The 24,792-nt window shown below is 47.1% G+C and overlaps 1 protein-coding gene across 12 annotated transcripts in view; it reads left to right on the top strand.

Annotated features, from left to right (window-relative positions):
* bcas3 (BCAS3 microtubule associated cell migration factor) overlaps positions 1 to 24,792 on the top strand; it is a 329,552-nt gene that overhangs the window by 255,260 nt on the left and 49,500 nt on the right. For 11 of the 12 annotated variants that reach the window (XM_037268397.1, XM_037268399.1, XM_037268403.1 and 8 more), the window contains one exon: positions 21,291 to 21,415. In XM_037268397.1, coding sequence (XP_037124292.1) covers positions 21,291 to 21,415 — 125 coding nt within the window. Of the gene's footprint in view, positions 1 to 21,290; positions 21,451 to 21,705; positions 22,072 to 24,792 lie in introns of those variants that run through there. The other variant, XM_037268406.1, reaches the window with a different exon arrangement.

Raw genomic sequence — 24,792 nt, 5'->3', positions numbered from 1 at the left:
CTGGGCCCGGTGCCTTCCTGGTCTTTTGTCTCCGGAACATCTGGCGCACTTCCTCCTCGCGGACCTGGAGTGCGGGCGCGGCCTCTGCAAGAGAGAGAGTGGGTGACAACGATGATAGAGGTGTGGACAGAGCAGTTGTGGGGAGAGGTGAGTATGTAGATTGTGCTGCAGGAAGTCCCGTTGTGTGGGAGGACCGATCAAACCTGCAGTAGAACTTATTTAGCTGGTTAACAAGCCTTGGGCTCTCCACAGGACGGTTCGTTTCTTGTAGCCCGTGGTGCTCTGCAGACCTTTCCACACTGTTGAGGGATCAGGATTGGCAGAGAGGTGTCTCTTCAGGTTCTCCCCGTAACACCTCCTGGCTTTCCTGACCTCTCGGTTTAGTGTGTTTCTGGTCTGCCTGAACAGGTCGCGGTCGCCGCTCCTGTAGGCCTCCTCCTTGATTTTGCGCAGCCTCCTGAGGTTCGGTGTAAACCAAGGTTTGTCGTTGTTGTACGTGCAGAAGGTCTTAGTCTGCACACACAGAGCCTCACAAAAACTTTAAGTTTAAGAGAAAAAACAGGGTTCTGAGTCAGAAGTCAATTGGAGGGAACTCGCGAGCTAGCGTGTTTGTGTTGTGTTGTTAGCGCCGTTGTCTGTACATGCGTCAAGTTCGAAAAAAATAAATTAAAAAAATATTTAAAAAATAAAAATAAAAACATTTTAATATCACGCGATCGACCAATAGTGGCTTGGCGATCGACCGGTCGATCGCGATCGACGTATTGGGCACCCCTGCTCTAATACATATACTGTATGTATAACAGTTAAACAAGTACTAGAGCAATTGCATTACAGAGCCCCAGAGACCTTGAATGCAAAGGGGCTTTAAGGCTGGTGCAGCACATGGCAAAAAGACAAAAATCTTTTTGCAAATCACCTCACTTCACTTGTTTTCAATGGCTTAGGCTGTGCTGCTATTAAAAGAGACAGTTTAAAAGATGAATGTGTGAACTGTTAGTCTTTTGGAGTGGTGTCATCACCCTCGACTACACCCTTTTTTAACCTACTAGCCTTCTTCCCTCTCTCCCTCTATCTCTCACTAATGCACAGAGTCATAGTCATGATTCCTTTTCGGTCTTAATGACCCATGTTCTGACGCAGCACATCATGCAAAAGTCTAAACAATACAACAAAAATGTGACCTATAATGAACTACATTTGTGTTATTTATTGGTGTACTCAATGCGAGCAATGAAACCTTTGGAGAACATGAGCAAGCAAAACCAACAAACTATTGGCAACCAGCCACGCTACCCTGTTCACGCTTCTCACTGATCACAATTGTACTGGCTTGATCAAAAATCCAGAGTCCACCCTGTCTGAGACCAAGACAAGACCAAGTAAAAATGATTCTGAGACCAGACCGAGACTTTTAAAAAGTGGTCTCAAGACCAGTCTCGAGACCAAGGCCGATCTTGAGAACTACACTCGTTTAGAGAACGTGTAAATGTGTTCATTTTCCAAATTGATTAGTGAATTACAGTAGGTTTAAGAATGCCGAAAAACACAATGAAACTTCTACTTACGAACTTAATTATTTCCGTGCTCACGATTCTAGGTCGAAAAGTTAGAGGCGATGTTTTTCCAAGTAGAATTAATGTAAAATGTAAAATTAATATTTTAGTTACCTTGAAAGACGACTTGCGATAGAAGTTGGTGCTTGAGAGACGGGGGGCTGCGGGAGATGGCTAGTGGGAGGGGGGAGTGGGAGAATCATGTACCGTATGCTTAATTTCCGCGTTCGCTACACCCTCTTCTGACAACCCTCGCCGCTTCTTGCACTAACCTTCGAAGGAGAAATGATAAGCTACAAAATCTCCGGACAAACTACGGATGAACGTGTCAATATGCTAAAGCGCACACAGGAAGTGGCCAAGCGAAGGGTACAGACAATAAGAAAATGGGTAAATGGCAGGCACATACGTCACAACGTTACCAGACAAGCTTTGAGAGAGTCGCTGACGGGTTCAGAAGTCGAATTTGGTTCGTGTAGATTAGGGGTGTCCAAACTACGGCCTGCGGGCCAACTGCGGCCCGCGGGCCCGCAGCAAATTCTGAAAACATAATTGAATGTGGCCCGCACAACAGCTTGAGCACTTCTCAGTTTCCAGAGTAGATGGAGCCCGCCACACAAAGCGCTTGACGTCCGATTAGCCCCCCCCCCCGGAAGAGAAGCGAACGCGCAGTGTTTGATTTGACGTCACACTAGCCCCCCCCCCCCCCCCCCCGGGAGAGAAGCGAACGCGCTGCGCTTGACGTCCGATTAGCCCCCCCCGGAAGAGAAGGGAACGCGCAGCGTTGGACGTCCCACTAGCACCACTCCCCCCCGCCCCCCGGAGGAGAAGGGAACGTGCAGCGTTGGACGTCCCACTACCACACAACGCTGGCGGCGTTCAGTTGTTGTCTTAGACCAGCAATTGGTCGGGGCTGGGGGAGAGCGGGTGTAGTTGGTCAGTAGGCACAAATCGCGTCGGCAACTGGAGGCAAGAGTAAACACAGAAGCAAGGAACAAGGCACAGGAACAAAACGGGTGGCATACGGGGATGTACTGACAAAAGATTGGTCGCTGTGTGAGGTTTAAGTAGGCGAGTAAATGAGCGGGGTGCAGGTGATTGAGTTGGTTGGATGGGAGTGGCTGTGATTGAGTCGCTGGTACAGTTACCGGCTAGGTGGCACGGCACGTGACAGAACCCCCTCCTCAAGGGACCGTCCCTAAGTAGGACCCCGATGCCGGGCAGGCGGGGGGGAAACAGGAGCGGATCAATATTCTGCTATGGATCAATACTCTGCCAAGGAGTTCGAGTCCTCGACGTCAGGAGCCGAAACTGGAGGCAGCAGCGCCGGCGCATCTGGAACAGAGGACAAGACAGAAGACAAGGAGCAACATGCGCGACCGGGCGCCGCGGCCCTCCCAGATCCCCTCAGACCGGCGAACGAGCTGGTCCGGTTGGTGGCGGCGGAACTCTTTAATGAGGACCAGGTCAAGGATCCAGCGGGCCTGGAGCGGTGGGAGTCATCGTAGCCCTCCCACTCTACCAGGTATTGGCGCCAAGGGGGCTGGAGCAGGGAGCGGACCGTGTATACAGGGTCCCCACTGAGGAGCCTGGGAAGTGGACGAGCAGGCGCGGGGACCAGCGGGCTGTCGTGGACGGGTCTCACCCGCGAAACATGGAACCTGGGGTGGATGCTCCTGGAGCTCGGATGGCAGAGGCGCACGGCAAAGGGGCTGACCACCTTGCGGACGGGGAACAGTCCCACGATGCTGGGCGCCAATTTGCGGGACCCAGAGTGGAAGGTCCCGCGCAGAGATCCGTACACGCTGACCCACCCGGTACGTTGCGGCCGCCATCCGTGGCTTATTGGCCTGGCGAGCGTAGGTCTGAAGGAGGCGGGCCCTGGCCCAAGCCTGATGGCAGCGGCGAACGCACACCAGGGCCGACGAGCAGGCGGCGCTCCGCTTCTGATGGTCGAAAAGTGACGGCTGGTAGCTGAACACGCACTGGAACGGGGACAGGCCTTTAGCAGAGGTTGGGAGCGCGTTGTAAGCGTACTCGACCCACGGTGGTTTCTGAGCCCACCCGCGCTGATTGCTGGATGACATGCAGCTCCACCTGTCCGTCAGACTGGGGATGATACCCGGAGGTGAGGCTGGCAGGTGGCCCCTCGGAGGCGGCAGAACTCTGCCTAGAAGGTTGAGGCGAACTGCAGCCGTGGTACCGAAATACCTCCCGCCACACGATCTGGGCTGTGTCTTGCCGTGGGAAGCTTGGACAGCGGGATGACGCGAGCCATCTTGCTGAAACGATCGACAACAGTGAGGATCACCGTGTGCCCCTCGAATGGAGGGATACCAGTGACGAAGTCGATCGCCAGATGGGACCAAGGGTGATGAGGGTTAGCAGTTGGAGCAGCCCCGCTGGGGGGCAGTTGGATGCCTTGCAACGGTTGCAAACGGGGCAGGCCTTAATGTACTGGAGCAAGAGTAAACACAGACTCAAGAGTAAACACAGACGCAAGTTCAACGTGTTGGCCCTGTCCCAGTCCCAGTTCCCGGACCAGCTCGTCACTTCCATCTGGGCCCAACATCTGTTGTCGGATGGCACAGAAGGGCAAGACACCACCTACACTCCGGCCACACCGCTTCTGGGTCCTGGTAAATAAAACTGAGTTTGAGTGTAATAGGGTGATCAGAGTTCATACCAATCGGAGAACCTTTAAACGATATATGAGTGAGATTGTGTTGTCTCAGCCCCGTATTTGAAATGTTTATCAACGCGGCGGGAGGACATGACCTTTTCGGCCCACGCACCTTTCTACGTCGCGGATTTCCTTTTTTCGCAGGTGGTTCTGGAACTCATCTCCTGCAAAAAACTAGGGATTACTGTAGTCCTACTATTCCCAATTACTACTGCTACTACTATGACAACAACTACTACTACTACTACTCCATCCATTTTCTCTACCACTTGTCCCCACGGGGGTCGCGGGCGTGCTGGAGCCTATCCCAGCCGTCATCGGTCAGTGGGCGGGGGACACCCTGAACCAACCAATCGCGGGACACACAGAGACGAACAACCACCCACACTCGCACTCACACTTATGGGCTATTTGGACTGCTCAATCGGCCTACCAAGCATGTTTCTACCACTACTGCTACTGCTACAGCTACTGCTACTGCTACTGCTACTGCTACTACTACTACTACTAATAATAATAATAATCATAATAATAATACTAATGACAATAACAATAGTACTACTATTACTGGCAGTTATACTTGTTTCCTTGATTTATCTCATTTTAAGATTAATGGTTTGCCCTCTATTTTTTATTTTTGACTGATTCAAGCCATTCTACCTTTCACATAGGTTTTGAATTTTGAAAGTAGTTGTGCTCCAATCTATCCGTGACATATCGTGACCAGATCGTGATTCATGAAAAATAATGTGATCGGTATTTCTGATCATTGCCCTCCATTGGCTGATCACCATGGCCAATCATCACCCTTTGGGTTCCTTTTCACACACATTCAGACACGTTCTCAATCATCAGTCTTATATTTACTTATGTATTCTTGTATATACCCGGTGAAACAGACTGCCGTGATAAGGCGTCACATGAGAATTCTTTATTGTTACGTGGGTGACACCCAGTGTTCAGATTGGGAAACTACAGTTGAAAACTGGTTAAATAGTTACGAATCCAAATGTTACTTGAAATACTATTATTATGATTTCCTGTCTACAACTTTGCTTATACATATACTTAATGAAATTAATAATTCAATTATTTCACGTGCATACTCCAGCAGGAGGAACAGGAATATGCTACCCCTTTGAACCCCAATTGACGCGATTCCCAAATTCTATTTGTGCATATAGGAAGCCTTGTCCTGTTCTTGTAAAATTAAGGGATAGAAATTTAACAATTGTTTTAAAAAAAAAAATCTGATTAAATAATTGAAAAAAAGAACTCTAACAGATTAATCAATTAAGAAAATTTGGTAGTCGCTGCTCTAAAATGGAAAATGTTATACCAAAGCCACGTGATCGGTATCGACGAATGATGGATGCGTGGATGGTCGGTGATTGAGATCAAATCCGCACTTTTATATAAGTGAACCGACTCTCCGTTCAAAGCAGTGACGTGCGGTGAGGTTCATGACTGGGGAGGCACTGACGTCACCCCCCCCCCCTTAAAATTTGTCCGACTCCTAACCGTGTCCCAAAAATGTTGGGGAATGCTGCTCTACAGTAGCTTATTCATTATTTAATTTGAACTATTTTAATTAAAATCCCCCTCCGTGAGTCGTCACCTTATCGTGGTGGAGGGGTTTGCGTGCCCCTATGATCCTAGGAGCCATGTTGTCTGGGGCTTCATGCCCCTGGTAGGGTCACCCATGGCAAACGGGTCCTAGGTGAGGGGCCAGACAAAGCACGGCTCATCAGCCCCTTATGATGATAAAAATGAATGGATCACGTTTTCCCTCGCCCGGACGCGGGTCACCGGGGCCCCCCTCTGGAGCCAGGCCTGGAGGCGGGGCTCGAAGGCGAGCGTCTGGTGGCCGGGCCTTCGCCCATGGGGCCCGGCCGGGCTCAGCCCGAAAAGGAAACGTGGGTCCCCCTTCCCATGGGCTCACCACCTGTGGGAGGGGCCAAAGGGGTCGGGTGCATTGCAAGCTGGGCGGCGGCCAAAGGCAGGGACCTTGGCGGTCTGATCCCCGGCTGCAGAAGCTGGCTCTTGGGACATGGAATGTCACCTCTCTGGCTGGAAAGGAGCCCGAGCTGGTGTGCGAGGCAGAAAAGTTCCGACTAGATATAGTCGGACTTGCCTCCACGCACAGTTTGGGTTCCGGTACAAGCCCTCTCGAGAGGGGCTGGACTCTCTTCCACTCTGGAGTTGCCCACGGTGAGAGGCGTCGGGCAGGTGTGGGTATACTTATTGCCCCCCGGCTGGGCGCCTGCACATTGGGGTTCACCCCGGTGAACGAGAGGGTAGCCTCCCTCCGCCTTCGGGTGGGGGGACGGGTCCTGACTGTTGTTTGTGTCTATGCACCAAACGGCAGCTCAGAGTACCCACCCTTCTTGGAGTCCCTGGAGGAAGTGCTGGAGAGCGCTCCTTCTGGGGACTCCGTCGTTCTACTGGGTGACTTCAATGCTCACGTGGGCAATGACAGTGAGACCTGGAAGGGCGTGATTGGGAGGAACGGCCCCCCCGATCTGAACCCGAGCGGTGTTCTATTGTTGGACTTCTGTGCTCGACACGGATTTTCAATAATGAACACCATGTTCAAACATAAGGGTGTCCATGTGTGCACTTGGCACCAGGACACCCTAGGCCGCAGTTCGATGATCGACTTTGTAGTCGTGTCATCGGATTTGCGGCCGCATGTTTTGGACACTCGGGCGAAGAGAGGGGCGGAGCTGTCAACTGATCACCACCTGGTGGTGGGTTGGCTCCGATGGTGGGGGAAGATGCCGGTCCGACCTGGCAGACCCAAACGTTCTGTGAGGGTCTGCTGGGAACGTCTGGCGGAATCCCCTGTCAGGAAGAGCTTCAACTCCCACCTCCGGCAGAGCTTTTCCCACGTCCCGGGGGAGGCGGGGGACATTGAGTCCGAGTGGACCTTGTTCCGCGCCTCCATTGTTGAGGCGGCCGACCGGAGCTGTGGCCGTAAGGTCATTGGTGCCTGTCGTGGCGGCAATCCCCGAACCCGCTGGTGGACACCGGCGGTAAGGGATGCCGTCAAGCTGAAGAAGGAGTCCTATCGGGCCGTTTTGGCCTGCGGGACTCCGGAGGCAGCTGACAGGTACCGGATGGCCAAGCGGAACGCGGCTTCGGCGGTTGCTGAGGCAAAAACCCGGGCGTGGGAGGAGTTCGGCGAGGCCATGGAGAATGACTTCCGGACGGCTTCGAGGAAATTCTGGTCCACCATCCGGCGTCTCAGGAGGGGGAAGCAGTGCAACGTCAACACTGTTTACAGTGGAGATGGCGTGCTGCTGACCTCGACTCGGGACGTCGTGTGTCGGTGGGGAGAATACTTCGAAGACCTCCTCAATTCCACCGACACGCCTTCCATTGTGGAAGCAGGGCCTGGGGACTCTGAGGCGGACTCTCCAATCTCTGGGGTTGAAGTCACTGAGGTAGTTAAAAAACTCCTCGGTGGCAAGGCCCCGGGGGTGGATGAGATCCGCCCGGATTTCTTAAGGGCTCTGGATGTTGTGGGGCTGTCATGGCTGACACGTCTCTACAGCATCGCGTGGACATCGGGGACAGTGCCTCTGGATTGGCAGACTGGGGTGGTGGTTCCCCTCTTTAAGAAGGGGGACCGGAGGGTGTGTTCCAATTACAGGGGAATTACACTCCTCAGCCTCCCTGGTAAGGTCTATTCAGGGGTGCTGGAGAGGAGGGTCCGTCGGGAGGTCGAACCTCGGATTCAGGAGGAACAGTGTGGCTTTCGTCCTGGCCGTGGAACAGTGGACCAGCTCTTCACCCTCAACAGGATCCTCGAGGGTGCATGGGAGTTCGCCCAACCAGTCCACATGTGTTTTGTGGACTTGGAGAAGGCGTTCGACCGTGTCCCTCGGGAGGTTCTGTGGGGGGTGCTTCGGGAGTACGGGGTACCGAGCCAACTGATAAGGGCGGTTCGGTCCCTGTATCACCGATGCCAGAGTGTGGTCCGCATTTCCGGCAGTAAGTCGGATTCGTTCCCAGTGAGGGTTGGACTCCGCCAAGGCTGCCCTTTGTCACCGATTCTGTTCATAATTTTTATGGACAGAATTTCTAGGCGCAGCCGAGGCGTTGAGGGTGTCCGGTTTGGGGACCTCAGCATCGCGTCTCTGCTTTTTGCAGACGACGTGGTGCTGTTGGCTTCTTCAGGCCGTGATCTCCAGCTCTCACTGGAGCGGTTCGCAGCCGAGTGTGAAGCGGTCGGGATGAGGGTCAGCACCTCCAAATCCGAGTCCATGGTCCTCGATCGGAAAAGGGTGGAATGCCCTCTCCGGATCGGGGATGAGATCCTGCCCCAAGTGGAGGAGTTTAAGTATCTTGGGGTCTTGTTCACGAGTGAGGGGAGGATGGAGCGCGAGATCGACAGGCGGATCGGTGCAGCGTCGGCAGTAATGCGGACTCTGTACCGGTCCGTCGTGGTAAAGAGAGAGCTGAGCCAAAAGGCAAAGCTCTCAATTTACCGGTCGATTTACGCTCCTACCCTCACCTATGGTCACGAGCTATGGGTCGTGACCGAAAGAACGAGATCCCGGATACAAGCGGCCGAAATGAGTTATCTCCGCAGGATGTCCGGGCTCTCCCTTAGAGATAGGGTGAGGAGTTCGGTCATCCGGGAGAGACTCGGAGTAGAGTCGCTACTCCTCCACGTTGAGAGGAGCCAGATGAGGTGGCTCGGGCATCTCATCAGGATGCCTCCTGGACGCCTCCCTGGGGAGGTGTTCCGGGCATGTCCCACCGGTAGGAGACCCCGGGGACGACCCAGGACGCGCTGGAGAGACTATGTCTCTCGGCTGGCCTGGGAACGCCTTGGGATCCCCCGGGATGAGCTAGATGAAGTGGCTGGGGAGAGGGAAGTCTGGGAGTCCCTCCTGAAGCTGCTGCCCCCGCGACCCGACCCCGGATAAGCGGAAGAAGATGGATGGATGGATGGATTAATTAAAATCTTGAAAAGACCTGCTCCAAAGTCCCGTTGTCCGAATCAAACCTTTTAACTCCGGAGTCCTTTACTGATGACCTCCTGCTTCGACCGAAAATCCATAGTTGAAAATCGATTGTGGGTGATGTGAGTCACCCCGCTCACACTTTATTTGATCGACTGCCCTCTGGGAAAAGGTACAGAAGCCTGCGCTCCCGCATCACCAGACTCACCAACAGCTTCATACTCCAGGCTGTTAGGATCCTGAACTCTCTCCCCCCTGCCCCCCCTCCACCCTCGGCTACATGACGTCCTGGTCTTTTGGGCCACGATGGCTGCCTTGCACTATTATACTGACTGTCTGCTGTATGCACAATTGCACCATTTCCACCGAGTTGCTCTTATTTATTCATTGCTCTTATTTATTCATTGTATGTGCTTCTTATTTTTACTTTTTGTATTGTTTACTTGAATGTGTAATGTCTTGTCACCGTGGGATAGTAGGAAACGAAATTTTGATCTCTTTGTATGTCTTGGCATGTGAAGAAATTGACAATAAAGCAGACTTTGACTTGACTTTGACTTGAAATGTAAAAACGAAAAAAAAAAAAAATGTAAACCGAAATAAATGGACGACTGCTCCAAAGTTGTTCACTGTAAATTTGAACTGGAGATCACTTAATTTACAGGTGGGCGCATGAAGCATCCTGGGATCACTAGTGCCCCCTGCCATAAGGCTGGAGAACTTCTTTTTGTTGCCTCTTTTCAAAGCCGTTTTGCTCATCTAAAGAAACACAACGTTACAGACAGATGACAAAAAACACTAGATATTATATACATCTGCTTAACTACGGAAATTAGTTAATATAGCCACAGTGTTTGAACACTTAAACAGCGACATAGAGGCAGACAGGAGTTCAGTCTAACTGCATAGCCTGTCAGCATAGTGATTACGCAATCCTCAGAGGAGGCAAGGCAGGTAGTTGCCTCCTCCGAGCGATTCGTCTTCGGTTTTAACATAACTATAAAAATTCAGCGATTTTGGTTCAAAATGATACAAAACTACTGAAATTAAAAGGAAAATGACTTTATAATGAAAACAATTTCATGAATTTGACAATTACCCCTTTTCCATGATGGCAGGGGAGGCACGGCCTCCCTTGCCTCCCCTGACCGCACGTCCCTGGTTCAAAGGGTTAAGACTCTCCTAGGCCACTGTAACGTGGTGATTTGGGCGACGAGAATTCAGTAAGTCGGGGACGGAAAAGATTCGTCCGGTAGCACAAAATACTGATGGCTACTTGAAAGTGATATACCGTTTTTTTCCGTGTATAATGCGCCCCCATGTATAATACGCACCCTAAATATGGCATGTTGATGCTGGAAAAAAGCCTGTACCCATGTATAATACGCACCCAATTTTCTTTTTTTTTTTTTTTTTTTTTTTTTTTTTTTTTTAAGTCCCAATGATCGTCACACACGCAGGGAGGCAATGGGTCCCATTTTTATAGTCTTTGGTATGGTCTTAACTAGGCTGGATGTATTTTTTTTTGTTGGCGTTGATTTCTCCGACTGCCCGTAAAGGCACCACCGCGATCAGATGAAAAGAGAGGAAAGTGACGTGCGGACATGTGAAAAAGGCGGCTCTGGATGGGAGAGACATTGAAGAGGAATAAAAACACCCTTGGAAACCAAAACTTGCCCCTCGTCGTGACTCGGAGCTGCAACAAATGTTTCGGATTTGTGTAGGGTACATTGTGACAGCAAACGAGCAGGTGATCGAGCAAGCTCTGATACGAGAGCATTGCGTTCGTATGGAGCGTGTTTGAAGTGAACAGCAGAGACAAAAGGAACAAGGCAAAGTGTTGTGAAATAAAATATTACCTGTAATACGCATTTTGTTATTTGCTGATTGTATTAAACCAGTGGTTCCCAAACTTTTGCAGGCTGGCGCCCCCTTTGGCTCCCCAGTGAATTCCTAGCGCCCCCCCCCCCAGGCACATATGGAAACAAACACCTCTTTCTTGATATTTGGTTTGCTGCAATTTGAAAAGAGAAAGGTTAAACACAAATGTGTATTTCACAAATAAAACCCAATTTAGTATTTAGTAAACCAATTTATTTTTTAGCAGTTTTAACTGTTTCAGCAACATAGAATCGTAAATAAACATTCCACCAGTAACCTTCATTGTCTCACACGTAATATTAATGGGATGGATGTGCTTGGTGCAGGGACATAAGCTTCTCAACATCAGGCTGGAACTCACTAAGAAGAAGTCGTAGATCCCCGCGGTCAGTAATTTTCAGTCGGTTTCTTTGCTTGGAAAGAAGCAAGGTGACTGCATGATGTTGACCGCCAGAATGCGGTTTTTATTATAAGATAAAATTCTGAACATTACATGCTTGAAATTACAAACCTGAGCTTTTGCTTTTGTAGTCTATGCTGTCGGATCTGACTGGGCCAGAGCGGCGTGTTGTGTACAAATCGACTGCCGCCCCCCTACCGCCCCCCTACCGCCCCTTTCTTCCTCACCGCCCCCCCAGATCTTTCCACCGGCCCCAGGGGGGCGGTACCGCCCACTTTGGGAACCACTGTATTAAACTATCACATTCATTGTCAGTCAAGAAGAGAAGAGGACTATTATCCCTTCTTTGATGAAATGACCAGAGCACAGTACAAACACACTATTGTTCTTGTAACGTGTTTTGTATTTAAGTCCTGTCTGCCCCTCGCTCACCGTCGGATCATTGCATGTGTTACTGTCATGATGTCTGTTTGGTTTCTGTTCCTGTCTTTGGTAATGTCACCCTGTCTTTTTGTTCCACGTCTTTGTCGGTCAGTCCTGTTGTTGGTTTTGTTGTACCATGATTTTCTTAAAAAAAATAAAATAAAAAAATAATTAAAAAGAAATAATAATTAAAAAAAATTTCTACCCATGTATAATGCGCACCCCAGATTTTAGGACAATAAATTAGTTAAATTTTGCGTATTATACACGGAAAAAAACGGTAATTAATATTTTTTCCTATAAATGTTTATTCATTTAACTTTGCACCTTCAATTGAAACTTATTAAAAACAGATGCAATCTTCAGGCTTGAAAGATTACTGTCAGTGTGCTGTTATTATCTCATGAATTTTTATCCTCCTCGTGTGCCAAATAGTATGTAAATTCTGCATCTTGCAGATTTAATGACATAAACGTACTACCTGGATGAGAGCTACTATTTTGCACATTTGAAAGAGTCCACATTGTTAGTAAATCAGGTTGTAAATCAGGTTGTAAAGTTTTTGTGTGTGCTTAGTGCTCTATGAGGTTTGCACTCTGTACCCAATGCTCGTCCCACGTAGAGTACGTACCTCCGCCGCCATTGATAAATAAATACTCTCGTTTTTGCAAAGCATTAGGACCCTCTAAAATGGCATAGACAAAGAGACATGCTTAGGAGGCACAATTAGACCTTTCTGGAAAGCCGGGATCAATGCAGAAGAGCAACGTGACAACAACGAGACAATGACGAGAGGGAACTTGGCATGTTCAATGGTGAACTTGCCAAACTGTTCAATTTGGATACAGAAGATGAGGATTTTGATGGATTAGCGGCATATTAATATCGATTAATGATGCGAGTACAATACAGTACATGATTAAATAGTAGAATAAAGGACAACGGAACGGACTGCCTTGCTCCTGTCTCCTGTGACGTCTTTTTTTTTACCGTAAGTCATGGCATGCATGCGCCGTATAATGCGGTGCTTCCTATGTGTGGATTAAGTACAGAAAAGTTCCAGCATTGAGTCTGCGCCTTTTAACCTGAAGCGCCTTATGGTGCGGAAAATACCGTAATTGATTCATCAATCTAATCACAGTATTTTATGCACTAGGTGCACTTAAAAACTTAAAATTTACTCAAACCACTGTGCGCCTTATAATGCAGAGCGCCTTATATATGTATCAATTGATGAATTTGTTGATCCATACTGGTTGTACACAGCGCTCTGCCAAAATGTTTCAGTACGTTTTAGTACGACTAGTAAATTACAAGGTCGCATCGCTTCCCAGGATTACGGCAACCGTGGTCAGGGGGCGTCACTGAATAGCTGTTGTACCCGCGAGGCTATTTCATTTAAAAATAGGCTGTTCCCATAATGTTTTCGAGTACATTTACGGATCAATATCCAACGGAATCATAAATAAGCAGCACCAACGTGTTAAATCAGTCGGTTCCGATCACTTTTATGGGAGAGTGTTTGAGAAGTGTGATTGTTTACAGGGGGCTGCCACGACACTTTGCTGAGGCTCATGGGAGTCTGCGAGCTGAGGTTCATGGGAGTTTGCGGGTGGCGAATGCTATAATGATAGCTGCTATACGCACGAAGCTATTTCATCTCAAAATAGGCTGCTACGTTAATGTTTCAAGTAAATTTACGGATCGATATAGAAGGGAAACATAAGTAAGCAGTACCAATGTGTTAGATCGAACTTTAGTCAGTGCCGATCATTTGATAGGAGATAGTTTGAGAAACGCGATTGTTTACAGGGGGCTGCCACGACACTTTGCTGAGGCTCATGGGAGTCTGCGAGCTGAGGCTCATGGGAGTTTGCGGGTGGCTAATGCTATAATGATAGCTGCTATACGCACGAGGCTATTTCATCTCAAAATAGGCTGCTCCGTTAATGTTTCGAGTAAATTTACGGATCGATATGGAAGGGAAACATAAGTAAGCAGTACCAATGTGTTAGATCAAACTTTAGTCAGTTCCGATCATTTTATAGGAGATAGTTTGAGAAACGCCATTGTTTACAGAAGGCTCATTGGTTATTAAGATTAAAGATTAAAGTCCCAATGATCGTCACACACACACCTGGGTGTGGTGAAATTTGTCCTCTGCATTTAACCCATCCCCGTGTGATTTTAATCCATCCCCTGGGGGAGAGGGGAGCAGTGAGCAGCAGCGGTGCTGCGCTCGGGAATCAGTTGGTGATCTAACCCCCCAATTCCAACCCTTAATGCTTGGCTAGTGGATGCATACCGCAACCCTAGTCAACCTCAGTTTGTTGCAGTATAGCCTCTAATTTATGCGCCTTTTAATCCGGTGCGCCCTATATATGAAATAATTTCTAAAATAGAAAATTTAATGAGGGTGTGCCTTATAGTCCAGTGCGCCTTATGGTGCGAAAAATGCGGTAATGCGTTAAAGCGGTGCTTCTCAATCATTTTCTGTGATGCCCCCCCTCGGGAGAAGAAAACATTTTGCGCCCCCCCATGCTTGTACCCTTATTAACATTAAAGAAAAATAAATAAATAAAAAAGAAAGATCAACTTACAATAAAGAATAACTTTATTAATAACATTATTTTTTAGTTTGTAACAGAACAGATTCAATGTGCATCACTTTGCCTGATATTAAAAAATAAATAATAATTATTTAAACTATAAACATTCTTGACCAACTGCCATTTTATGTTGACAAAAATACAATAAAATAGTAATAAACATTCATAATATTAAATTAAATAACAGCAATAAATAATATTCAAAGTAATCAACAACTCAGGATCACAATAGATAAAACATTTAAACCTACAAAACAAAAATGAACATAACAATTTGTGCTGGTTTTTCTATCAAAATGATGCAGGATGACGGAGACCATATCCACAGCTGCAGGTAGTATCAGCTCTTCTGCAATGGTGTGTTTTTTTTATTTCTTTTTTGCACTGAGCAATTTGGTACGCTGCTTTATATGATGCTTACAGTGCTTGCTGATTGACTTAAGTAGCATTCACTAAGTGGGATGATTGTTGACAATAATCAGTCCGTTTTCGCTGAAAAACCTCAAGCGTCTTAACAGCGTGATTGGGGTGTAATGACTGTAAGTGCCGCCTTAATTTATTTGGCTTCATAGTATGTTCATACTGTCCGCTGCCAACATTGTAAGGCACAGTAAACACACCGGTCTTTCCTCGTCTTCCATCGTAGTCACACTGAAGCCGAGCGCTACGTACGCTTCGTCATATTTCCTTGTCTTAGCTTTCGTGTGAGTCTCAATTCTCTTATCTCCGTCTCTCTCCGCCGTTCTTTTAAACCCTGTTAAATATTTTTCCATGGTGTCCCACTGCACTTTTTATCGCCTGCTCTGTGCTGTGTGTGCGTATGATCCGTGCGCTCTACACTGTAGAGCAAATACTCCTTGCAAACACTCTTATAGTCTCTTACAGTGATACCGCCACTCCCACCTACTGCAGTGGATGTCTAATTACTAGGGGTGTAACGATTCATCGATACACATCGATTAATCGATATAATGCTCTACGATTTATTGGCATCGATGCTAAACGTAAACATAGATTTATATCGCCGTGTTTGACCTCGGACATTAGACGCGACTTTATTTTGAAATCCAGTTCATTGTTGCTTGCTTCCTCTTTCCGGGAGCAGTGCGCGGCGTGTTGTGTTGTGAGCAGAGCAGGCATGTGAAAGGGGAGCCGACAACTACGCGGCTCCTGGGCTGGTGCTATGGCTAGTGTCCAAGAAGACGAGGAAATTCGCTCCCCTTTGGGCTTCAAGTCATTCGTTTGGAAGCACTTTGGATTCCAAAGAAAAGATGGCTCAACGGACAATTAAAATTATTGTAAATAAATAGTTCAGTAATGCACTTTAAAGTTAATGGTATTACAAAAAAAGAAAGAATATTCATTTTTCTTTACTTATATGAGAAAAAATATAGGAATTTGATAAAGTTCAGTGTTAAAATAAGCACTTTGTATACTACAATACTCTTGTAATTTCCTAAATAAAGAGTTTGCAGTACCTTGTTGATTTTGCGTATGAATTGTTATAAATCAGGATATTGTTCTATATTTTTTATTTAAAAAATAAAAATATCGATCGTGGAGCACTATATCGTGATGTATCGTGAATGAATCACAGCAGGCTTTAAGATATCGGCAAATATCGTATCGGAGACTCAGTACCTACCTCTGCAACTGGCTGCTGGACTTCCTCTGTCAGAGGCCTCAAGTAGTACGTGATGGCGACAATATCTCAAGCAGCATCACGCTGAGCACGGGGGCCCCCCAAGGCTGCGTGCTTCTTGTTTTTGCTTTTTGTATTGTTTACTTGAACGTTTTGTTTGTCCGTAGACCAATATAATATATATATACATATATACATATATATATATATATATATACATATATATACATATATATATATATATATATATATACATATATATATATATATACATATATACATATATATATATATATATATATATATATATATATATATATATATATATACATATATATATATATATATATATATATATATATAAAAACTATGTAATATGTCTTGTCACCGTGGGATAGTAGGAAACGCAATTTCGATCTCTTTGTGTCTTGACATGTGAAGAAATTGACAATAAAGCAGACTTTGACTTTGACTGGTTTGACATTCCCTTTAGCACAGCTCCATCTAGTGGATGCATGTTGCGTGTTGTTTGAGATGTCCGTTGGTGAGCAAGGAAAACAAGGATGTGGAGTAACAGTTGGTTCTTTATTTGCAAGATTTTGGGTTGTTTAATGGCAGTCAGTAAACATGGCACGACAGCAGATGAAGCAACAACCCCCATTCTCCAGGTCAGAAGGTTTTATACTGTCCGGAAAAGACAGGAAAGCGTCACCTGACTATTTGGTATCTATGTGTATTGGAGAGTCACCGTCCTGTGTGTGTGTGTGTGTGTGTGTGTGTGTGTGTGTGTGTGTGTGTGTGTGTGTGTGTGTGTGCGCGTGTGCGCGCGTGTGTGTGTGTTGTGTCCGCCGCCGTCTGTGCCTATTTGCGCTCCTTTAAGTTTGCCTCGCATTGTACGAGTAGCCAGCCGTTACGCAGCGGCACGGCGACTAACGGTCGCCAGCAAATGTATTTTGTTGTCTCGATGACTTATGTTTGGTGTGTTGCCGAGAGTATTTAATTTATGGTTATATAGTATAGCGGAACTGTTACGCGCAGTTAGTTATGTAATGTGTGCCGTCTACTAGTGTTGTGTGACGTCAGAAGTTGAGCATTGACTTACGTGCTGTATTTCTGCCTGTTGCAGAACCACACACACACACACACACCCCACACACCCTTCACACGCTTCATACAATAATCACACACACAAGAATCACATTCACGCACCCAAAGACTCACCCATGTACGCTACACACACCTGCTCTCACATCCTAACGACCAAACGTGTGCCTATACCAGACATGGGCAAACTACGGCCCGCGGGCCACATCCGGCCCACGGGGCCGTTTAATCCGGCCCGCCAAACCTGAATAAATTGTATAAATTTTTTTTTGGGTCATTTTCCCTGCAATTACTATGTTTCCCCAGTAGATGGGGAAGCGCCCGCCCGCGCATTTACTCCCGGGAGCCGTGTCAGAAAGCTCGGTGCACACTCACAAGTGCGTGTGCGTGCGTACTCAGTAGTACGTAGTAATTTCATCTATCAGTGCCGAATTTCGAGTGTAGGCTGTGACGTCAATATTCTCGTAATTTTAGTTTAGTTAAAATAGTTTTCAGATACAGTTTTACGCTAATGCCACCCACGATCTTCTTGGTATGGCGCCGTGAGTGGCTGCCTCCCAGCAGTGTTCTCTCTTTTCCTCTTTATTTCCTTCTTTTCTCCTTTTTCTTTCTGTCTTTTTGTCCATTCGGCGATGCTGGTGCCTTCTACCGCACCTCGGTATCTCTTCGGATCGGATATTTTTATATATATTTTTTTTTCTTCCTGGGACCGGGATCATCGGTCGAGACCGGCGTAACTCTACGACGGCTTCCTGCTTGTCCGGCCAGTGATGACCGGGTCCCTCGCCTTGGCCTTGCAGCCGCGACCCCTGTGGGGAGTCCGCTTCCTCGTGCTCGTCGGGACCAACGACTTTCGCCATGCTGGCCCCGTGGTGACCATCTGCACGTGCCCCGACTGGGTGCCCAGGACGCTGCTCACACGTTTGCCTGCTTTGTGATGTTTTCACCGATTCACGACCACGGTCCATTGGGCGCCGTTGAACTGAGTCCAGCCCTTACACCTGTCTATGGACCCCGTGGAGGCTATTTTGTGTGTTTTGGGGTGTTCTCTTGTATTGAGGGGTGCTGGTTGGCCGCTGTTACTTTTTTCCCTTTGTCTTTTAGCTTTGATTTGCTTTGATGGCTTTTATCTTGAGCACTTTCTGACTTTCTTTGTGGCGCCGTTGTGTGGCAGCCTTATGAGAGCCTATTGAGTTGCGCTCATGCCATCTGTGTGTCTTTGTATACCCACTCTGTGGTATGGGTACTGCTGGGGCCTGAATTTCCCCACCCCTGGGGATCAATAAATATTCAATCAATCAAACCTTCCCCTGGAATCCTTCCATTAAAATGAGTGGCCCGAAGAAAAGAAAGGTGGACAGTGAGTGCCGAATGTCAAAAAAGAGTGGACAATTTGGCTCGACCTACGTGTGTGAGAAGACGTTCAGCCACATGAACGTCAACAAAGCCCGTCACAGATCTAGGTTAACGGACCGACACCTCGGCTCTATCCTAAAAATTACCACAACAAATTTTACTCCAGACTATGATGCACTAGCCAAAAAGGGAAACCAACAATACTATTGATTTCTTTATTACTTTATTTAGATGTATTCTTTCACTGATTCTTCAAGAGGATGTATTTGGTCAGAATGTTTGCCGTTGGATGTGATTTCGCCTCATTAGAGAAACATATTTCATAAATCTGACCTGCAGGCGCTGAAGTGATGGAAAATGTAATTCATCATAACAGTGTCGTATTTAATAAGAATCACTGATAGTAGTTTTTTGGTGAAATATTTTTTTAATGCTGTTAATAAATGCATTTGTTTTCAAAAAGCTTTTTTTTAATATCCATGCTTTAGTATCTACTAAAAGTAAAAACCTTTTATGCAATGACCTTTACATGTCATTTAGATTACTTCACACAAACACTACATCCATCTGCTCCTGGTTCGGCCCCCCGGTCAAAATTTAGAACCCAATTCGGCCCGCAAGTCAAAATGTTTGCCCACCCCTGGCCTATACAATTTTGCCAGTTTGCCTGTATGCCCCTATGAGCCACAGTGCCTGTTATTTTTTGCCAATAATTCAGTAAAGCAATCAAAACTGAACCACGTCTTCCCTCCTGTGTTCTGACCAACACCCGGGGCGAAAGGTGTATGACCATCTGAGCCAACCCCCTATACCACAGGTGTCAAACTCAAGGCCCGGGGGCCAGATACGGCCCGCCACATCATTTTATGTGGCCCACGAAGATACTAGAATTGCAAATTGTCTTCACTTTTAATAATATCTTTTGTTTTTATATATTTGACCAGTTTTTACTCGTCTGATTTGAAAACGAGTTATTTGTCAGTTTGTTTTGTAGCTTTTACCGTATATAATATGAGGTGCTCATACATTTATTTGGGTTGACAGTCATGAAAGAAGCTATGACTACGATGCGGCCCGCCCAAAAAATGAATTTGACACCCCTGCCCTATACAGTCCTCAGGCTCCCCAACAATAGTGGTAGGAGTTTGCATTATTTCATTGCAAAGTTTTTCCTCATTCAGATTTGTTTCAAGACTACAGTTACAGTTAGACTTCACTTTGATGGTTAATGCAGTTATTGCAATTTTGTTGTTTTATCACAGTAGATTGGTTTATTTACTTTTCAAAAACCAGAAGCCATTCAAATGAGAAGTAAGATGGCGGCGCGTGCACACGCAGCGGCCTCTCTCTGTCCCGAACGGTGTTTTGTTTTGTCGTTTAATGTGGGTTTGTCCGACAGTTTTGTGTGTTCGTCTCGTCGTACCGGGTTGTGCTACAAGTACGGCGGGCTGGTTCTGCTCGACATCGGCGAAAGCGAGTTTTGTGGCGATCTGGACTTTGAAGCGGGGACATTAAAGGCGCTTGGTCTGCTCCGTCCTGAAGCGTCGCCGGACTCGCCTGCTATTCCTCCCCCGGTTGGGCGTCCGGGCCAGGCTGGCGGCCAACCCAGCTCGCCCGGCCGTGCCTTCCATTCTTCTGGCGAACGTTCGATCGCTGGACATCAACATGCCTGCTGAGATCTACGGACCGGACAGTGCGTAACTGCTGTGCATCTGGAGCGGCTGGCGTGCTATCGGGCGGACCGGGCCATTGTACGAGGGGGAACATCGCGAGGAGGTGGAATGTGCGTCTACATCCGTGACGAAATGGTGCCGGGACTCTGTTGTGGGATGCAAGCACTGCTCGCCACTGGTGAGGTTTGTGATCTCCAGGCTGTTGGGGTCCTGAACTCTCTCCCCCGTTGTTTACTTGTATGTTAAATCGTGTACTGTGTCTCGTCACCGTGGGATAGGGGAAACGAAATTTCGATTTCTTTGTGTGTCTTAGCATGAAGGCATTGACAATAAAGCTGACTCTGACTCTGATTTACATATGTGATTGCACTTTAGTTTACATATTTAAATGTTCAGATATTAAGATGTGATAGACAGTTTTTGCATGATTTGAATGATGCAAAATAACATGCTTTTTCTCTCGAATATATTGTTATAATCATTTGTTTCAGATGTAATCATTTTCTGTATAAAAATTAAATTTGGTGTTAAAAAAGTATTTTTTCAAACTTGAGTCTTGAAAAAGAGGGGGTCGTCCTATAATCAGGGTCGTCTTATATTCGGGTCAATGCGGTAAAACATTCAATAAAGGCGCGCCTTATAATCCAGTGCACCTTATAGTGCAGAAAATACTGTACTCTTTCCCGATCAGTGTGAAAATAAATAATGGTTTAAATATTGACAGCAAAATGATATTTTTTATGAAATTGCAATGCATGCTATGCATTATAGTATACCATACATGGGCTTGAAAAACCTGGATTAAAAATTTACCTCCTGGACTGTCATGGAGGAGTGCTATTTCGGAACATTCCACACCTGGAATAGATAGCAGGAGTGTTTTTACATTTTGCAGCAGTAAAACATCATATCATAAAAGAAGTGGGATATTTAATCCTAGGCAGATATGTTATTAATTTCTCTTCACTTTTCTTTATTTTCCTCCCAAAGCAAAGGTAAGCCACCGCCTCAGATGTCCCCGAGCAAGTCCAGTGGACGAGAGTTCTGTGTGGCTGCCATCTTTGCCTCATCCCGATCATGGTTCATCACAGACCCCACCATGAAGAGAGAGAAAGGTTAGGTTTAAATACCAACACACTTACCAAAAGAGGCACTATTCCAGGGGTGGCCAACCCGCGGCTCGCGAGCCGCATGCGGCTCTTTGCCGGGTTTCATGCGGCTCCTGCCGGGTTTCATGCGGCTCTACATTCGCTTCGCTTCGGGGGTGGGGGGGGGGGGCTGGGGGTGGTAATGGGACGTCAAACGCTGCGTGTTCGCTTCGCTTCGGGGGGGGGATGGGATGTGGCTCTTTGCGGTACACAGTAAAAAAATGTGGCTCTTAGTCTCTGACTGGTTGGCCACCCCTGCACTATTCCTTTCATTAGAATGTTAGCATCATGCTGTTATATTGGCCTAAAAAATTTTCAACTGCAGTACCATAATGTCAATGTATGATTTAATTGTAATTTAAATTTAATTTAAATGTTAAATGTTTTTTGAACAAACTTGTCAATTAACACATTATTTAAAAATAATTAAAATACAAAAAGTGTATTATTATTATTATTATTTGTATGAATAGTTTATGCAATTTTCATGTTTAAAGATACAGCTGAACCTCGATTTTACGCGATTTGATTCTACGCAACTTTCTGAAGCGGTTTGGTCATGGACCCCAATTTTTTTCATTGTATTTTAAATGGAGGATATTGTAGAAATAGCAGTGCAAAAACAAAAGAGGCACTTTCTACAGTGACTTTTGAAAACGCAACGGCATGTCCTTTATTCTTTTTCTCTTTCTGTGTTCCTCAGTAACATGGTGCTGCAAAACACCCGTCAATCTGTTGTTCATCACAGCATTGTCATTTTCTTCATTATGCATTTTATGGCTGGCGGGACTGGAAAATAAAGTAATTTGAATGTTTGTAAACAAACCTCTCAATGATGAGATCGAGAAAAAGTACTGTTCCAAATTATAAAGAACTGAACCTAGTCCACTAGTCCAAAGAACTGAATATACTTTTGTTGTATGTTACGATACCAACAAAAATGTTCCAGCAGCAGTGTAGTCATTCAAAACTGGACCATAAGTAAGTTCTTTCATTCTTTTCCAAATACTTCTCATTGCTGCCTGCAATTATGGATGGCTGGACAGATGCCGTATTTTATAAGTCGCACCAGCCATAAAATGCATAATAAAGAAGGAAAAGAATTATGGGGTCAAACTTGTTTGATAAAATCCAACACCAAGAAACAGACATGTCATCTTGAAAGGTAATTTAAAATAAAAATAGAATAGAGGCAACAACAGGCTGAATAATTGTACAATATGCTAACATTACATGACACATAAACAACGAGCTGAGAACGTGCCAGACGTAACATATTAAGAGTTATTCAGATAACTATAGCATAATGCCAACATGTTTACCAAACCATCCGTGTCACTCCAAATCACTAAATCCAATGATATCTTCATCTTCTGTGTAACTTTTAAACAACTCCGCGAAGGGAGAAGATGAGGCGCTTCCTCTTCTACGTCGCTTATGTCAGACTCGCCGTCAGTTGCAGTTAGTTCCAGTTATTCCAGCCTTTCTGAATCCTGACACACAGGCCTCGAGCGCCTCTTGCGGTTTAATGTGAAAATAACATGTGAAATTATATAGTAATGTGTTAATAATTTCACACATAAGTCGCTCCTGAGTATAAGTCGAAACCATGAAAAAAAAAAAAACTGTGAAACTATGGGGACAAAAACTGCGACTTATAGTCCGGAAAATACGGTAGATACTTTATTAGCCTCCAAGGGGAAATTCAGTTGCCAGCATCCATCCATCCATCCATCCATCCATCCATCCATCCATCCATCCATCCATCCATCCATCCATCCATCCATCCATCCATCCATCCATCTTCTTCCGCTTATCCGGGGTCGGGTCGCGGGGGCAGCAGCTTCAGGAGGGACTCCCAGACTTCCCTCTCCCCAGCCACTTCATCTAGCTCATCCCGGGGTATCCCAAGGCGTTCCCAGGCCAGCTGAGAGACATAGTCTCTCCAGCGCGTCCTGGGTCGTCCCCGGCGTCTCCTACCGGTGGGACATGCCCGGAACACCTCCCCAGGGAGGCGTCCAGGAGGCATCCTGATGAGATGCCCGAGCCACCTCATCTGGCTCCTCTCAACGTGGAGGAGCAGCGACTCTACTCCGAGTCTCTCTCGGATGACCGAACTTCTCACCCTATCTCTAAGGGAGAGCCCGGACATCCTGCGGAGAAAACTCATTTCGGCCGCTTGTATCCGGGATCTCGTTCTTTCGGTCACGACCCATAGCTCGTGACCATAGGTGAGGGTAGGAGCGTAAATCAACCGGTAAATTGAGAGCTTTGCCTTTTGGCTCAGCTCTCTCTTTACCACGACGGACCGGTACAGAGTCCGCATTCCTGCCGACGCTGCACCGATCCGCCTGTCGATCTCGCGCTCCATCCTCCCCTCACTCGTGAACAAGACCCCAAGATACTTAAACTCATCCCCGATCCGGAGAGGGCATTCCACCCTTTTCCGATCGAGGACCATGGACTCGGATTTGGAGGTGCTGACCCTCATCCCGACCGCTTCGTAATTGGAACACACCCTCCGGTCCCCCTTCTTAAAGAGGGGAACCACCACCCCAGTCTGCCAATCCAGAGGCACTGTCCCCGATGTCCACGCGATGCTGTAGAGACGTGTCAGCCATGACAGCCCCACAACATCCAGAGCCCTTAAGAAATCCGGGCGGATCTCATCCACCCCCGGGGCCTTGCCACCGAGGAGTTTTTTAACTACCTCAGTGACTTCGACCCCAGAGATTGGAGAGTCCGCCTCAGAGTCCCCAGGCCCTGCTTCCACAATGGAAGGCGTGTCGGTGGAATTGAGGAGGACTTCGAAGTATTCTCCCCACCAACACACGACGTCCCGAGTCGAGGTCAGCAGCACGCCATCTCCACTGTAAACTAACTGTTCCAAGATGGCGGCGCCCCTGTTGGCCGCGGCCGCTACGGGTCTCAGCATTCGACGAGGATATTCACAAAATATGTCGCCTAGGACACTACAAACAACTCAAAGTTTAGTTTATCCATCCAGTAGATTAGCGTATGATCGCCAGCGCCTGCTGGAGGTACGGTCATCGAATGTTTTCGGACACGTAGCCACAACTACCCTAGTCTGTTTGCGTAGCCTCGGAGTGCTCAGGGCGCTAGCCCCAGGAGCTCACGACGCAGCGGGCTCGCCGGGCAGCACACGCCGGAGGAGGAGTAAGCGTAGGCGGTGTGACCGGCGGCGAAAGCGCGGCTGTCGAGGTGGGCTAACGGCTAAGCTGAGAGCTAACCCCTACAAACCGCCGCTTCCATCCATCTTCCTCTCCAACGTCCGCTCGCTGGATAATAAAATGGACCATCTAAAACTGGAACTCTCTTCAAAG

Source organism: Syngnathus acus, chromosome 13 (genome assembly GCF_901709675.1).
Source record: "Syngnathus acus chromosome 13, fSynAcu1.2, whole genome shotgun sequence".
NCBI classification, from domain to species: Eukaryota; Metazoa; Chordata; class Actinopteri; order Syngnathiformes; family Syngnathidae; genus Syngnathus; species Syngnathus acus.
This window is presented reverse-complemented; position numbering and strand designations above follow the sequence as displayed.